Source organism: Misgurnus anguillicaudatus, chromosome 10 (assembly GCF_027580225.2).
Source record: "Misgurnus anguillicaudatus chromosome 10, ASM2758022v2, whole genome shotgun sequence".
NCBI lineage: Eukaryota > Metazoa > Chordata > Actinopteri > Cypriniformes > Cobitidae > Misgurnus > Misgurnus anguillicaudatus.
The window spans coordinates 14,446,123-14,464,059 of NC_073346.2; the positions used below are offsets into that span (position 1 = coordinate 14,446,123).

Genomic DNA, 17,937 nt, shown 5'->3' on the forward strand with positions numbered 1-17,937 from the left:
CATATACATTATTAAAATAAATCTTTATAGGTCTCACTTGTTCTGCAATCTATTATTCTATAAACAGGATTACCATGAACACAAAGTACATCCCACTCTTTGTTAAAGGGACAGTTCACCCAAAAATGACAATTCAGTGAAGCATCATTGACTACCATAGTAGGGAAGAGAAATACTATGAAAATCAATGGTGCTAAATAACTCTTAGGTTACAAACATTACTCAAAATATCTTCATTTGTGTTCATTAGAACAAAGAAATGTATACAGTTTGTTACAACATGAGAGCGAGTAAATGATGACAAAATGTTCATATTTAGGTGAACTATCCCTTTAATGCATAAATTTGAAGTTAATAGTGACCTTTAACTTTTAATTAACATCTATATAAACGTACATTTCAATAACATCTTCAATAGTATTAGACCAGAACATTACAACTATGTTGAAGTGCACAACTTCGAGTACTCACAGAACAAAGTCTTACCTTGAACATGTGAACAAGACAGGAGACGCTGAGAGAAAGACACAAGATATGCGAGTTAGTCGAGCCCCTCTGAGACTTTGAAGGTGATGGGACAAGACTCGAGCATTAAATCGTTATCTGAAATGTCACGATGACTCATATTTAAACTGTCGATTGGATGACTCTTGTCTCTTCAGGACCCTCTCAACAACAGCACAACAGTTTGTCTTCACCTCTCATGCACCTCTTTTTCCCCTACCCCAAACTTTCCATCAAAGCACTTTTGTCTTTTTTGAACTTTTAACTAGTTCCAAAACAAACTCTCTCTCTCTCTCTCTTTCTGTCTCTTTGAAACAAACACATGTGCACACACAAACTCAGATAAAAAGGGTCTCTCATTCTGAGTAAAAGTATGACTAAAAACAGTTGAAAGCAACTCATTCTGAAATAAGAGATTAGCAATGAGGTCAATGGTATAACGGCCCATCACATCCAATCCATTTCCTCCCGAGTTCAGATTAATAAATATAAAATAATCACTTTTACTTCCTATTAGACTTTCACTGTTGATATTTTCAGTGTCTTATTATTTACAATCCAGTATATGCTGTACATTCGTTTAGTTTTTCTCTATCTGCTTTAATCTCCTCAACTCAGCTTTGACTTGTCATTTCAACACATCGGTTTTATTCGGTAGAACTGGTGAGGAGTCATGTTCTTCTGATAGCTCATGAAGCGACCGCAGCACACGTGCATACACACAGACACATGGCAGTTTTACAGTAATAGAAGGGCTTACCACAGCATCACTTCAACCCTTTTACTATAGGAAGCGCAGATTACTCAAAAAGTGATATCATCAACTGCTGACGGGTACACGGCTCTAGTCTTCAAGTAAAAAAGCTTTCCCTTTATGAGTGAACACAGGCGCAGCGTGTGAGGCGTTTGCATTTTGGACTTCTGTTAAGCACATTTATCTTCACATGAATACTGGGGCAGAGGTGATGGGTGTCATCATCACTGGCCAATAGTGAAATAAATTTGACCCTGTCGTTTTGAAATTCGTGCTAAAGATTAGGAGCATCAAAGTTGGATTTCAATATTGATTTTAGATTCATTTCAATCTTTGACATCCTTGCTAAAAAATGGCAAATCAGCAAAAAATGACTTTAGGTGGGTTTTCACAGACTGGGTAACATATGATATGACTCTATACTTTACGTGTGAATATCTGCAGACTGCTTCAATGGATGATGAACTTCAAAGAAACTACTACCACCGTGTTACTCCTGTGGTGTAGATTAGCAATTTTGTGTAAGTGACAACTTGGTTAAAGAAGGCCTTTAGTACCTTTGACCTGCCCACATAGATTCAAAGCAGTTCATTCATTTAGCCGACTCAACTTGATTAGGAAGCATTTAGCTTTTATTATTAAACAAGTTAAGAGAGCTATGGGAGTGAACAGAGGCGATTTTTTAGGCATGTTGAACTTATTATTGAGGGTAAGTTAATGATTGTCAAAACTCTGTCAATATTTTCTTTCATTTAATCTGTAAATCATTTCTCATCTGTACTCAGTACCACATAATGACAGTGTCAAGACCAAATTTTATGTCCTTCAATTTGTCAAAAATTTAAGTTCAAAGTATTCAGACCCTTTACTCAGTACTCAGTTGAAGCGCCATACTTTTTTGGGTATGACACAGCAAGCTTTCACAACTGGATTAGTTTTTTTTTTACCATTCTCCTTTGCAAATACTCTAAAGCTAGGTCAGGTTGGATGGGGACCGTCGGTGTCATTTTTCAGGTCTCTGATGTTCAGAAGGGTTCATGTAAGGACTCTACACTTTAAAAATAAAGGTGCTTCACGATGCCATATAGAACAGTGCTTCTCAATTATTTTCTGTCACGCCCCCCCAGGAAGAAGTAAACATTTCGCGCCCCCCCAACTCTCCGCCGCGACTGTAAATAGTATAATTTGTCTATAAAATTGCACATCTGCAAAACATTGTATCCTTATTAACATTAAAGAAAACACAAAAAAAGAAATATCGATCAACTTACAACAAAGAATAACTTTATTAACATTGTTTTTTAGTCTGTAACAGAAAAGACTTAAAATGCATCAATTTGCCTGAAATAAAAAAATCTATCCTTATTTAAAGTATAATATTTTTTGAATTCTGTGTAATTAAACATAAAAAAAATAAGGCTACTAACCAACAGCACTACTTTTTTGTATAATTTAATATGTGTTTTAGTAAAATGTTGAGTTTAGAAGAGTTTTTTGTCACAAATTTTCTTTGGGGGGCCGCGAAGGAATGCACCATACACAAGGGGGGCCGCACGCTGAAAAAGTTTGGGAACCACTGGTCTAACACACTATAAAGAACCTTTAACATGTAAAGAACCCTTCTGTTTCAAAAAGGGTTCTTTGTGGCAAGAAAGGTCCTTTATAAAGAAATGGTTCCTTTGAATAAATGGTTCTTAGAGCAACCGAAAATAGTTCTTCTATGGCATGGCTGTGAAGAAACTTTCAAGTATCTTTATGAGTGTAGGACATTCAAAAGAGTTCTCTTTTATCCATTCATGTGTTCTCTTGGCTGTGTGCTTTGGGTCACTGATATGCATAAAAATTGAATCTTTGCTGTGTACCAGTTTTTCTTTAAAGGAATATTCCACTTTCATAAAAATTGGCACAACCTAATGCTTTTTGGTTTTGGCTCAATCAATCAAAAAATATTTGAGTTTGATTAATTATATTTTTACACAAGCAACACACACATCTCTGCTACAAATGAACATTTGAAGATTGTTTCTAGTACTTACCATTCTTGGACAATTACACCAAACGTGACAGAAGTGCAAACGTTACAACTTACCCCATAGGTGGGGTTAATTGTAACACGCAGGGGGTTAGTTTGTTACACTTGCTAAAAAATTTGCAGGCAAATATTTCAATACTATTATGTCTATATACTTGGAGTGGATATTCTTTATATATCTGCCTATAATAGACAGGTTTCCACATTGTATTCATTCATCCAGCCCTTTTCTAACAATAGTTCAATTATAAATGGAAACAAATGTCTAAATATGTGAGAAAAAGCAGCCCAATTATGACAAAATTTTTTTTATATGTACTACAGTTTCAAAATCAAATTCTGAGATAATGAGTCTGATTTTAGCCATTCATTTCATTATAATTTCAATCTTTGATGTGACCTTATTCAATCAATATTAAAGATATGAACAAAAATACATTTGACACATGATTTTTGATAAGACAGGCACATTTATTTTGTTGGCAACCAGCAATCATTCGTGTGTTGCTTATTTAAAACAACGGCAAGAATTACGCTAACGTTAGCGGTTTTCATATCGTAAGTGCTGAGGGGTTAGTTATAACACAGCTTTACAATTAACCCCGCTGAGTCAAAATATTTTCAAGCCTACCAAAAAAGTTGCTAAGACCTGCAGACATTTCAAAACTATGCTGTTTTGGTATCTTACACACCCGACTTAGAAACTGAAAAAAATTTACTTACATGCCACCAAAACACGTTCATCAATAACTCTCTGGAAAAACATTATACATTTACAATAATTTGCGGGAGATCGTCTTTTGGCAGTGTGAAAAATAAAACTGAAAAACAAAATGCTCAACCTTCCCTACTGAAAAATCCAGCCAAGACCAGCACCAGCTGGTGAGCTGGTTTTAGCTGGTCTCCCAGCTTGGTTTTAAGCTGGTATTGCTGGTGTAGCAAGCTGGTCTAGCTGTGTTTTGGTCACTTTTTAGCCTGGTCTAGCTGGACTTCGCTGATCAGGCTGGAAGACCAGCTGACCCACCAGCTTGACCAGTTTTGCCAGGTGGGGAGGATCAACTTAAACTAGCTACTGCCACCTTAAACCAGCAAAAAAACAGCTACCAGCTTATGCTGGTCTTAGCTGGATTTTTCAGTAGGGTTGTGCAACAATGTAAACAGTCCGTGTTACAACTAACCCCACGTTAGTTTTTGTCCCGCACACCCTTCTTTTAAACCACAACTTGATGCGCCAGCGTGACCTTACGTATTATGTAATCATGTTGAAAGTTCACGCGCTACATATGTGAAACTTGTGGATCATTTTAAAGAATAAACTTTAAATCAATTAGTATCATTCCACATACAACAATGGTCCTCTTTCTCTACACTTGTAAACACTGGAACGTAGTTTCGCATATGCGTGACCTTTTTCGACGTGATTACGACGCTGGCGCATCACATGGCTAGTGCAAGATGAAGTTTAAAAATACATATTTTTGGGGGCAAAAATGACAATCATTTTGCTAGAAAATCCCTTCAGCTGGTAACATCTAAAATATTTAAACATTTCAATTAAAATCTTTAACTCAAAGTGAGAAAATTTAAGTTGAAAAGACTTCTCATTTTCAGGCATTACCAGTTGAAGTTAATCCAACTTTTACTTGTTACAGTATAGTAGTATCACGATGCAACATAAATAGGCTACAACAAAATATAAAAAAGTGCAGAAGATCTGAATTCTATCTGAATGCATTGTAATTGGAAGAGGTGTGTCTTAGGTGTCTAGATTAAAATGTACATGGTTGTTGTTCCAACCTAACAAAGTAAAAGCTACAGTACCTGGCCACCCCAAAACTCTGAGCAACTCGACCCAAAAACACCAGCAAACATCAAGAAACACTTATTTCCCTGCGACAACTAGTCTACTATCCAAACCAAACCACGCTTGGGCGCGTTTGACTAGTGTGATCGCTCTGTACCGCGCCCGCGACCAGGTTGCAGAGGTCGGCTGGAGTGCGGTTCACTTGGGCTCATGCGTGGAGGCCAAGGTGTTAGAGCAATTCAAAAGGAGAGACGTCACATTTGCCTCCGTAAATAAACTTTTGATGCGCGCAGCAGGGTTACGTGAATGTCTGAGCTGCACACGTGACAGATAAACTAAGCAATATGATGGCATGTGAGAGGGCACAAATTTTCTTTGGGGGGCCGCGAAGGAATGCACCATACACAAGGGGGGCCGCACGCTGAAAAAGTTCGAAAACCACTGATCTACATGATGCCCTTTGTCTAAAGGATTGGAAGTTGAGAAGTTGCATATATTAGAAAGAGATAGAAGTGAACTTTGGATTTAAAATAAGTTGTGAGCACAGCTAAGTTTAGCATAACGGATAATGTAAAGTGGTTTTTCTCGTAAAAGGCGTGACGAGGTGTGCCTGACACATAGCAAATGGGTTTGTAGAGAAAACTGTCAGAAAACGGCCCTTAACCATAACAGCTGGACACTTTTTGCAGTGTACGGTTATTAAAGTGATTAAAGGAGTACAAATTTTAGTCAGCTGTGTGAGTCATTCATTTCGTTGATGTACAATCACACAACATCCATACTTTTTTATCATTTACGTCTTTGTTATTTACTATATATCTGTTATATTTCAGTTACAAGATGTTGGTTGCTGCCACCTTGGTGTTATAAAAGCAAACCCACACAGAATTCCATAGAAAGCTTTGCAGATTTTTGCATAATTGGGACAATGTCAACTTTTACACACGTCTGTCATATGCTTATTATGTTAGAAAAAAAATGCTACAGATATATATACATTTATTATTACCAATATGTAGCCTACATTTGAGGTTTTAAAAAACCTCTCTTTGGTATCAATACCTGTATGAACCTTTAGGTAATAATATGAACTCTTTAGGTGCAAAGCTTTACTTTTGGAAAGGGTACTGCCCCAGTGACAGCTGGGCAACATATTTTCTGACAGTGTAAAGATTTTGTATTCTTTTATTAAAAGCACCATCCTCCATTTTACCTTTAATAAACTTTACTTTTAAGATCCTGTAAGGTTCATGTTAGGTCACAGTCTCACCACATGCACCACACCACACCACTGGCTGCATTAATTGCATTTTCACATTTACATATCCACCTTTCTGAATATTACACTGATGTGATCTACTAGTGAAGAGATGTATATCTCCTAAAATTAAAGATTATGAGAGATTTGCATGTCAGCGGTTTTTGAAGTCTTACTGTAAATGTCCCAGCAGATCACAGCTAAGATTAACATTCAGCCTTAAATTACCAGCTATATCTCAGTCAACAGCATTTTGGATCTATTATACCCAATTAGCAGCATAACATTGTTTTGTTTTTGTTTTGAATTAATCTGTTTATGTAATAACCCGTGGGTATTATAATCTCCATGGTTACACTGCAGGGGAAGTGCAGACAGGAAGTGGTTATTGAGGTGAGGAAGTTCTGTCTTCACTTCATTATGCATACTTCAACTCAGCAGTAAACCGTTTAGGAGTTCATTTCGCGTATATTCCATGTGCAGAAAGTAAAAAATATTTCAAAATGTGACCTTTATCATTACTGACCCTGTTGTTATCTAATACAACAACGATAAAAACGTACACAACAGTTCAAAAGTTTAAGTTCACTCGAGTGAAATGCTTCTCTTCTTGACCTTAAACTTTGCTAATCTGAAGACATATGCATCATTATCTGATATTTATTTTGTAGCCAAAAAGTTCAAACTTTTTTATTACAAAAAATACTTTCATCTATTAATTTTTTTTTTAAATGACTTTGACAGAATAATGAAAAAAGCATTCCAAGTGCCCAAAATAGATGTAAACATCAATTTTGAGACTTCAAGAAGATGCTTGATAAAATACCAAGAGTTAATTTCTGCAAATTTTACCCAAAATCGTAAATACAATGAAGATTTGTGTTTGTATGTGGTGTATTTTAAAACTTCAAAGTTATTTTATTTTAAAATATGGATACATTTAATATGAGTAAATGATCCTTTGCCCGTAAGTGAACGTGCAAGAATGCATTTTTAGTTAGTAAATGATTGGCTGGATCCAAAATACTTCCGTCTATTGTCCTGCAACATCATGTCATTCTTTGTGTATAAAACATTTGTAGGATTTGTGTATTTATTCTGGACTGAAAGTTTGTTATTACCTCGCATATCGTAATGTCAAGTTTATAAGCACACAAAAAAAATCAAAGCCGTTTTTAAGTTTCAGTTTCTTCCTGGCGCCTCGAATTCCTGCATCATATGATTTGTGGCACGAGGAGGAGCAGTTGCGTTGTGACGCATACCCATTTCCAGTAAACGACTGCCCTGGGTTCTGAAGAGATGGACGAAGAACCAACTTCACAATCTTAACATTTGTAACCCGTTTTTGTATATTTGGACTTAATTGGGGATGATAAAATTTTTGAACGATACAGAAAAAAGGATGTTTAATCGTAATGAGTGAAGGTAAGGTCACGAGCTTTCCGCACGGAACTACAGTAGATCAATATCTTCATTGTGACATTTTAGTGGGTGTTGAGGTTGTAACGTAGGTTTAAAAAAGTTGAAAATGTTAAAACGTCTCCCCGTTTCACAACTTACAGCTGTATGGAGTTGCTCTTAACATCGGTATTAATCTAAAAAAGCGTTTTAAAGTTGGTGAAAAGTTTGAAAGAGTGCGGAAATGTGATTTATTTTTTGTAGGAGTTATTGCGCAACAGGTTTACTGTAACACTACTGCAGGATAGACACGGAATATGCTCTGAGTAAAATTAGACTTTACCTTGCGAATTCTTGACTAAATAATGCAGTGTTCAGGACTTCAGAGATAGAAATGAATAAAACTCTTTCTTCTTACCCATGCAACCGTGGATCCGTCAAGTGTGATTGATGAAGTGAGAAACAGCGCCCTCGAGCGACCATGAGGCACGACAGCACCACTCGCCGCTGGACGCTTCACATCATCATTTCGTTATTTCTGGTAACACAACATTTACAAAGCATTTACTGATGAGATATTGTCTTCAAATGGATACTGTATAAAATGGCCATGGATGCGAAATCTGTTTTAGAGAGATGTATTTGTGTATTTTTAATGAGCTATGTGCTTTGATTGTTTAATTGGCGTTCTACATAGTTGACTAGATCTCCTTACACTCTTGGACCATTTATATGTACTATATATAATTTAAAGGCTTTTTGTAAGCTTTGAGTAGCTTATGGGTATATTTTGTAATGTGTATGTATACTTTTTTAAATAATATTTACGGTAATAAGCTTATTAAATGGATGCAGGCTTATGCTTAAAATAACACTGCACTGGTTGATCCCCAAAAGGTTTTGCACATTGTGGCTTCTGGACAATAAATTCTTTGGAGATTTTGTCCTTATTTTCGTCTGCCGATTTTTTGATCCTTTTGGGTTATTTTTATCTACCCACCACCAGAAATTTTGTTGATCAACTTTCGCTTGCTTACATTTTTTTTAATCTCTGAATTGGTTGGTTTGGTTTATGATAATTGTTTTCAAACAATGGGGCGTGGCCTCCTTGTGGGGCCAAGATGGTGCCAGGGGGGCCCAGTTTTATGACATTTTACGGCGAAATGTTTGAGAACCACTTATTTATAAGATAAAACGTATCTGCAGAATATTTCTAATCCTTATGGGGAAAATTAACAGATAAAGCGATCACTATTTTAAAGGCTATTTCTACTGAAAAGACCAACTAAAACCAGCCTAAGTGGGTTGGCAGATTTTAGCTGGTCTCCCAGCCTGGTTTTAGCTGTTTAAGTTGGTGTAGCAGGCTGGTTTTAGAGAGGGAAATTACACTTGATATTATTTTAGTTCATTAACACATCACAAGTAGACTGTAAAGCCAAACTTATTGTATTGTGTGATTTATTGTTGTATGTTGTATGTAGCATATTTTGGCAAATGTACTATCTTAGCTTATTTAGCTTTGTGTGCACAGTATGCATACTACATACTATATACTAAAGAAGAAACTATACTATGATATGCATTTCTAACTTAAAATGATGTTGCCCACAGGTTTTAATAAGCCAACCGTATGCAACAGTAGATGCAGCTGCAGTTGGTAAATGTGCTGAGAATGAATACGAGAACTCGCAGGGAGACTGTTGTGATAAATGTCATCCAGGTAAAGCAAAATTATTTCATTTGTATATGAACGTGTAGTTTAGGTCCATCCACTGAAAAATTTAAGTGCTGTATAATTTAAAAGAGCTTTTCAAAGTCACCTTTGAATAATGTACCAGCAGGGTGTGTTTGCTAATAAAACCTGAACAACAGTGTTTATCACAAATGTTTGGTTTAACTTTTATTGACTGCTCTTTAATTTCCTTTTTGTACTTTTCTTTAGGGTATAGGCTTAAAAAGGAATGCCCTGCCCAGGGGAAAAGGTCAGTCTGTGAGAAATGTAAGAGCGGGACTTACTTAAACACATCAAACTATAATCCAACATGCTGGACTTGCAAGAAATGTGATAGTAGAGGTAATTGTTTTTCTTGTTATTATTCTTATGGTTTTCTTATAGTATTCTTATTTAAGTCTATATGTCATCTGTGCATTGTTTTATAAACAGCGTTACACAAAAACTCATTGCAGAACAATTACTAGAGACATAAAAATGTGTAGAAAAGCAGAAAATGTATAAAATAGCAATACATGGTATTATAGTAAGTCCTTTAGAAGATGTACAGGAGCTGTATGAATAAGTGTCTGTTATATAAATCAGACTGTTATATTTATAACGCTATAAAAATATCTGTGTAACTAGCAATAGTATCTGTAAAATAATATGATAATAAAACATTAATAATGTTCACACATCAAATAATTTGTTTTTTCTCTCTCCATTACTCACTCATAGACAAAATCATGTTCACGGTCTCAAACTGTACGATCACCAAAAACAGTGAGTGTAAATGTAAGGAGGGATATTACATGAAAATGTTAGACGAGTGGACGCCACAATGTAGAAAATGTAAAACATGTGGAGACGGACAGCTGACAGTTGGAAATTGTAAGTTCAAGCTTATTAAAAATGTATCAAATAATTTATTAATATTGCAGAATGTAGTTAATGCTTTTGTTTTTGTCAGGTACTGGGGACAACTATGACCACTGTATATGCAAAGACAAACATTACAAAGTTAAAAACAACCTTTGTAAGCCATGTGATGAGTAAGTCACAATACCCTTTTTAAATAGTATATCACTTTCTCAGGGGTTAAAGGTGAAGTTCAACCAAAATTTAAAGGTGCAATGTGGGACATTTAGCGGCATCTAGCAGTGAGACTGTGAATTGCAACCAATGGCTTAGTCCAACACCTAGAGGACGAAACGCATAGAGAAGCTACATTAGCCGCCACAGGACAAACGCATCATTGTCTGAGACAACGTAGTGACAAAACGCACTCTATAAAATATTTTGTCCATTAAGGGCTACTGTAGAAACATGGCGCCGACTTTCATGTAAGGGGACCCGAGGTGTATGTAGAATAAAACGGCTCATTCTAAGGTAATTAAAACAATACAGTTTATTTTGTAAGGTCTTTATACACCACTGATAATATAGTTACGTATATAATATTGCATTTCTGTCAATAGATCCTTCTAAAAGTTACACTGTGCACCTTTAAATTCTGTTCACATGATCACATGATCAACCAAATACTCATGAAACTGTAACTGCAAACTTGCAAAATAAATGAATGACTGCTAACAGAGCATTTTCTGTTATGCAACATTCGTGCTATTGGTTTAGCAATAGGACACGCATCTATCCCATTACACTGTAGCAATGGTTCATTTATAAAGTGTTTTTTAATGTAAATAAAATATGTTATAAAGTGTCCTTATGTCATGCAGATGTATTGGGTGTGAAGACCTATGTGAACCCAGATTTACAACAGAACCCACCTTACAGAAGACTATTTCTAACAGTAAGTGATAGTTACTGTAAATCAACATTGATCAGAATTTAGGGGAACATTTCTATGATGCAATAATAACGCACCAATAAAATGGATTATAAAAGGTCTAATCAGGTCCAGATGTACACAGTTATTGAAGTAAATTGTCCTTGTACTACTTGTGCATACAGATTGATCAGGTATGAAATCAAGTTATCACGAGAGCTACACGGCAGTATTGCTTTTGTATTCAAACATTGGGATAATGCAAGAAAAAATGAAACGCTGTGCTTGTGATTTTGAATGCATGTATTTTAATGAGCCTGTAAAGCCACATATGTAGGCTACTGTATGTCTCTGACAGAAAGGTTTTGTGGGTTTATTCAGGGGAAGCACAGGGAGTAGACAGGAAATATGTGACAGCATCTATGAGTAGCGCAAATTGTTAATACAGTAATTGACAGCTTTATACCAGTCATGCAACTCAGCATGTTAACACATGCGAAACGTAACCCCCTAGATTATTGAATACACGTTTTTAATTAATTCCCAGGAAAGTCTCTCAGAAAGCATGAGTAACTCTGGGAACTCCCCTCTAGCATTCGGTGTGTCATAACAATATCTGTTTGAATTTGCCCTGCCATGACTAAGCTGTCTGCACTTTGTCCAAAAAACAATGCGTGCGACAACAAAAGGTCATATTAGAGGTAAACACGCTCATTTCCAGTGATTTTAAACTTGTTTTGTTTATGTTATATTGATGTTTCAGACAAAGTTTCTCAAATAGTGTTCCCGATTTGCGCATGCATCATAGCCGTGATGGTGGGAGTGTTTTTGTTATACGAGGCCGTCAGGATCTGGAGGAAAAGGAAACGAGCTTCGTCGAACCACTCGTCATCACGTGATGATAAGGCGAAGTCTGAAGACGAGGTAAACCGAGTTACTGACTTATGACAAAGGCTGAGAGATGCCACGCTATCATTCCTCTCACTATGAATGATTCACGTTTGACGATAAATTCGTAATGAATATTCTTTTTAGCAGTGAATGATTCATGTTTGATAGTAAACACATACTAATGTTATATTCTAGAGAAGTGATTGGCAACTCAGACACCCCACAGACTTGGAAAGGGAACCGCAAATATGAAAATACAAAAACAAAACGTTTTTTTGAACTGCGTAATGTCTTCCAATGTCGAATGTCGAAAAACAAGCCCAGCCTATAACATGAATATAGTTACATTAAAATAATAATTATTGTCTGGAGTAATTTATGTTCTTAATTAAATGAACTAAATTTTTAATTTTTATTTAGCTAATGTTGTACAGCTTTAATTTTTTTTAAATCAGACAGGAATTTGGGGAACTATTGCAGTACCCCATATTTTTATTATTAGATTATGGACCCTGTTTTAAGATCATGTTATGTTTTGTAATGATTAGTTATCAATGTTTGGTGTTATTTAGTAATTGTCATTTTTTTAAATATCTTTCATAGCCAATGATGGAAGAAGCTTCATCAGTCACAGAGATAAAGGATGTTTCAATCTCAAACCAGCTGTATGAAACAGAACTGCGCATAGAACTTCCAGACTGCGTCCCAAGAGAGATTAAAAGTATGTACTTGTTTCTATACACTATCAGACAAAGGGACAAGAAGGTACAAAGTTGTCACTGGGGCGGTACCTTTTCAAAAAGATACACATTGGTACCTAAAAGGTACATATCTGTACCAAAATGGTACATATTAGGAGCTTTTTAAAAGGTACCGTCCTAGTAACAACTTTTGAACTTTTATTTCTAGAGAGTGTAATAACAGGACAATTTTTCCTATTATCTATACCAGCCATTTTCAAACTTTTTGTCAGCCAATCCCTCTTGACCTAAATTATTTACCATAATCCATGAGATTCAAAGTTCATATATTAATAATTGACCAACACATTTAACTTCAAAAGCATTTATTTTTCATGCATTTTAAAGTTTTCAGTAGTATTTTACTTTTTTTGTTATTATTACCTATTATTGGTACTTCAGCTGGTAATTTTCTTTTAATGATATGTAAAGTGCATCTGTCAATTTTGCGTGAATTCTCATTTTTCTGATATATTGTTGTGTTGTTTAATGGTCTCATGACATTCAGATTAGACAAATAAAATATGTGACCCTGGACCACAATAAAAGTCTTTAGTAGCACGGGTATATTTGTACCAAAGCCAAAAATACACTATTGGTCAAAATTATTGTAAAAATTATTATAATTCAGTTTTCTTTTATGCTAAAAATCATTATAATATTAAGTAAAGATCATGTTCCATGAAGATATTTTGTACATTTTCTACTGTAAATATATCAAAAATCGTTGTGATTAATGACTTCATTTAGACAGCTTTTAAGGTGATTTTCTCAACAACAACAAAAATGTGCACCCTCATATTCCAGATTTTCCTATACAGCTTTGTATTTATAATGTCCTATTCTAACAAACCACATCAATGGAAAGCTTATTTATTTAACTTTCAGATGATGTATAAATCTCAATTTCAAAAAATTAACCCTTATGACTGGTTTTGTGGTCCAGGGTCACATCTTTTTAGTGTTAATGTTAGTGTTCAATTTAGATTTTTTTATTTTATTTTAAAATGATTTATTTACATTTTATGCCTGAATTGTAATTAATTCATAGGTTTTTATTAACACATGAGCCCCCTACAATTCCCTCGTGAAACCCTGTTAGGGAAACCAATTTTATACCAATTTTCATACCATAGTCAAATATTATATGACATATATTTTGTATTTATGGTACTAGAATTTATATTTATTACTAGAATACAGTTCTTTCTGGTTGTCGAATCTATTGGCTGATAGCCGTGATATATTCTACTAGTTTTAATAGGCGCTATCTTTACAAATCGATGATTGCACATTTAAATATTATACATATACAGTACTGTGCAAAAGTCTTAGGCCACCATCACCAGCTTTGTTGTTTTAGAAAAGTTTTAGTGTCCATCTATATTTATTTTTCACTCTTTTTTAAGATACAACAGAAAATACAGGAAATATGTACACAAAATTAAAAACTAAATGTCATCTTCAGGCATCAGTCAGTATTTAGCATAGACTGTAAAAAAAAGATGGATGACGCCCGTTCGCTCTCTTCCATCGGTAAAAAGGGAAGCCGTCAGTGTATGGTGCTGACATCTTGGGTTTTGAGTCTGCGCAGTAGCGATTTCAGGACCAGTCCTGCGACAGTAGTGAGCAGGAAGTAAAGCCGCGAAAACAAGGCCCCGCCCCTGCTCTCATAGAATGCGCATATCACAGCTTTCAATCATGACGTGACACCACCGTTTTTATAGCATTAAATAACTAACTAAAAACAAACTTATTTTAAAAACAAACAATTTACATCAGTGTAATAAAAACTACAGTAAATGACAGAAACCAGATTTACAATTAGAAATTAGGATTTGATTTCATGTAGGTTTAAGAGATCCTGCAGCTGCCTGCTATTGCTCAAGTGAAAGGGGAGTTTACCTTAAATACTTGACAGTTCAGCTTATACTTTTATACTGTTTTTAATACTACATACACATTGCCTGTATTTTCTGATTGTATTCTAATAAAGAACCTGAGAAATAATTATATAAGGTCACTATACAATTGAAAAAACAACAAATCTACACACAGTACTGTATATTCTCGCCTGAACTACTTTTAAAACTACATTTTGTGACCCAGAAACATTAATATTGAGAAACAGCTATTACATCTATTGAGTTCTGACATTGAAAACAAACGGCCGAAAGGGTTACCTTTCATTCTTGTAACCCTGGTAATGTGTTTTCGAACACATGAACCAGCCGTAACAGACAAGGAGATCAGTACATAACTGCTAACGTAGTTGCAATACGCATTTGGAAAAGCGAGGCGCTAGAGAGCACTATTCGTTTGAATGCAAAATAAAATTTCACCACTAGATGGGGGTAAATCCTACTTATTGTCTCTTTAAAGTAAAATGAAAGAGGTGATTCAAGTATCACATTCAATCATTCTGTACTTGGGTACCCCTGTGCGTGCTTTGGTCAGTCATAACATATTCTCAGTAATACCAATAATGTCGAAAAAAGTGTTACACATTTTGTGCATCAACTTGGTTACGAAATACTGGTGCTTTCAATGCATTGTGTATTTTTCTACACATAGGCCATTTCTCAATCGGAAGGCTTCTTCCTCTAGAGGTCTCATATGCAGGCTGCATACGTCATAAAGTCTGGTTTATTTCAGTTAACAGAGCATTACATTCACCGGTCTTATGCATATTACCAAAATTTACATTTAAATAATAGTCAACTTTTCTGAAACACCATCCATGGAGGATGCAGCCATTGTTAGCCTGAGTAATTCACGTCTCTTTCTCTGACTTTTACACTTGCAGTTGCCGAGTTCTTCTACTTTGTGTTGGATGAGATCCCTGTCGGACGATTTAAAGAACTCGTTCGGCGCCTTGGTGTCTCAGAGCCGGACATCGAAAGAGCAGAAAACGATCACCGGGCGTGTAAAGACGCCCAGTACCAGATGCTGAAGGTTTGGAGTGATAGGTGCGGTGGAGGAGGGAACAACATTTTGTCGTGTCACCTCATCCAGATGTTTATAGATACATTGAGAGACATGTATTTATCCAGCTGTGCAGATAGCGTTGAGACCAAGTTCCTTTCACAAGACAGACCCATTTCACAATGAGGTGATTATGGAGACATAAAGGGCATTAATAGAGAACTTAAACTTCCATTTCTGGACTATTTAAGTGGAAGTGGAAATGAATGCGACAGCATTTTTCGAGATGTCGATCAAATTTCACACTACCGTTTTTGCCTAGTATTTTTTTAGGAATATGCATAATGTAGGTCTATGTTGTGCTTTTATATGGCGTTGTCACGGCTTGATGAGTGCTGTAAGAGTTTATATCTGAATAAATGTGGTGGGGTTTGGATATATTTTTGTACATTAACTGGGTGTGACTCTTTTAAGAGTTTCAGCAAATGTTTCTCATGTGATGGAAAAGCCAAAAACTCTCATAGTTCTTCTTTTTGTAGAATCGGGCGAGTCTCACGAAACAGAACAAAATCAAATGAACAATGTAAACATTTGATAAGCTTTATTTGAATATTTTTTAAATAAGATTTTTTATATAATGAAACTGTTAGACAACACATTATTATCTGAAGTGAAACATTTACTCAATAATGTCGCTGTCTTTATAGATAAAGATAATATTGATGTTATTGAGCATTGAATATGTTTGGAGTATGAACTGTCTATAGTTGCACTCTTTTATTGCTGTAAATTTCACGTGTATCCTTCCACAAGCCTTCACGTGTGCTGTTGAACAGTATGGTGCCCCTCAAAGCATTAATTTTTAAATAAATATATGAACAATACAGCTGGTTTCAAGGTGCATTTAACATTATCAGTGTTTATAGTGTATATTTTGCTGGATGTTTATTAACTGTTAAACTGCTTTATTTCAAGTATCACGCATGTTTGTGTCACCACTCCAAAGAAAATGAAACAATGAAAAGTTTTCAATGAATCATTTGTTAACCTTCAGTATAAAGAAGCAGGAAAGTTGTCCGGTTTCTTTTGATTTGTAGTGTTTCTTCCGTAACCGGAATAAACGATTTAATTTCCTTATTGTAATTTGTGTATTTTATGTGCAGTCACGTCATGCGTGAAGGTTGGCAGTATTTCTTTTTGTATAGAGACACATTCCGTACAACCTTCCTGAAGTTGTATGAACAAATGAGCATTTTATTTCCTGTTTCTTTTCTTATATTTGGAGTTTGGACACAGCAGAATGTATTTTTCTATTTTTGTAAAAATAAAGGATTTTAATTCACATTATGAGACTGGCACTTCACTGCTTATTTTTGTTAAGCGTTTACTTTGTCTATGTTACAACTAAAATCACTACTCATTTCTGGAATACCCTCCCTGAAGACACAAGTGCTATATTAACACCACCAGTGCTAAACCTATAACTATTTCATTATCAGACACTTAACTATTAAGCAAGCACCACCCAGTTGTGCCGTCCTGGATGAAGGTGTGTGTTATGTCTTTGTGCATATTTATGCATGACTCTTATGATCTTATGCAATGTTACTTTTCTGCATTCCTATTCCACTGAATTAATTCCTGTCTGATGTTTTACGGGCCCCTCTCTTTCTCTTTTAATTCACGTTTATTCTGTTCTGTCTGACCTGTTTCAATGTTTCATACACAAACTGACTATTTTCTCACAACCTCACTTAAGATGTAAGTGTTTCTTCTAAATCGAATGACAAGTTGCAACATAAAAATTGTGATTTCACATCATTTTTTTAAGTGAGTTCTTCAAGAGATGTAAACATCTGGTTTCTATCCACCTAACGTGCTTAGACATGAAATAGCCTGCAACTGTTCTAGTGTGTGTGTGTGCATTTGCTTGCACAAGCTTCTCTATGTGGAAACCCAAACTTATCATCCCCGTCAAAACAATTATATGTATGTGTGATCAAACGACTGGTTGGCTATCAATCACATCACAGAGCACCGGTGCTCCAATCAGGTTTCTCCTGCCGGAGATCTTAGGGGTAGAGGCTGAAGAATCCTGTCCCGCTTGCTTAACCTGTTACTAAAAGAA

The 17,937-nt window shown here is 35.5% G+C and overlaps 2 protein-coding genes across 9 annotated transcripts in view; one reads left to right on the forward strand and one right to left on the reverse strand.

Annotated features, from left to right (window-relative positions):
- LOC129447775 (uncharacterized) overlaps nt 1-8,250 on the reverse strand; it is a 15,171-nt gene extending 6,921 nt beyond the window's left edge. For 4 of the 7 annotated variants that reach the window (XM_055209623.2, XM_073871927.1, XM_055209624.2 and 1 more), the window contains exons 1-2: nt 8,169-8,250; nt 487-514 (exon numbers count right to left, since the gene is read on the reverse strand). In XM_055209623.2, coding sequence (XP_055065598.2) covers nt 487-514; nt 8,169-8,233 — 93 coding nt within the window. In that variant the 5' untranslated portion in view covers nt 8,234-8,250. Of the gene's footprint in view, nt 1-486; nt 604-1,264; nt 1,436-8,168 lie in introns of those variants that run through there. The other 3 variants (XM_055209626.2, XM_055209625.2, XM_055209627.2) reach the window with 3 other exon arrangements.
- Nucleotides 7,571-17,156, forward strand: tnfrsf1a (tumor necrosis factor receptor superfamily, member 1a). 2 transcript variants are annotated; one of them, XM_055209617.2, is made up of 10 exons: nt 7,571-7,777; nt 8,193-8,291; nt 9,362-9,470; nt 9,693-9,824; nt 10,203-10,355; nt 10,435-10,516; nt 11,204-11,277; nt 12,008-12,177; nt 12,748-12,865; nt 15,691-17,156. In XM_055209617.2, exons 2-10 carry the CDS (start codon nt 8,232-8,234, stop codon nt 15,993-15,995), a joined length of 1,203 nt encoding a protein of 400 aa, XP_055065592.2. In that variant the 5' UTR covers nt 7,571-7,777; nt 8,193-8,231; the 3' UTR covers nt 15,996-17,156. The 2 variants fall into 2 exon arrangements, with proteins under 2 accessions (XP_055065592.2, XP_055065594.2); XM_055209619.2 differs by having other exon boundaries at nt 12,017-12,177.
- The last annotated feature ends 781 nt before the right edge of the window (nt 17,157-17,937 follow it).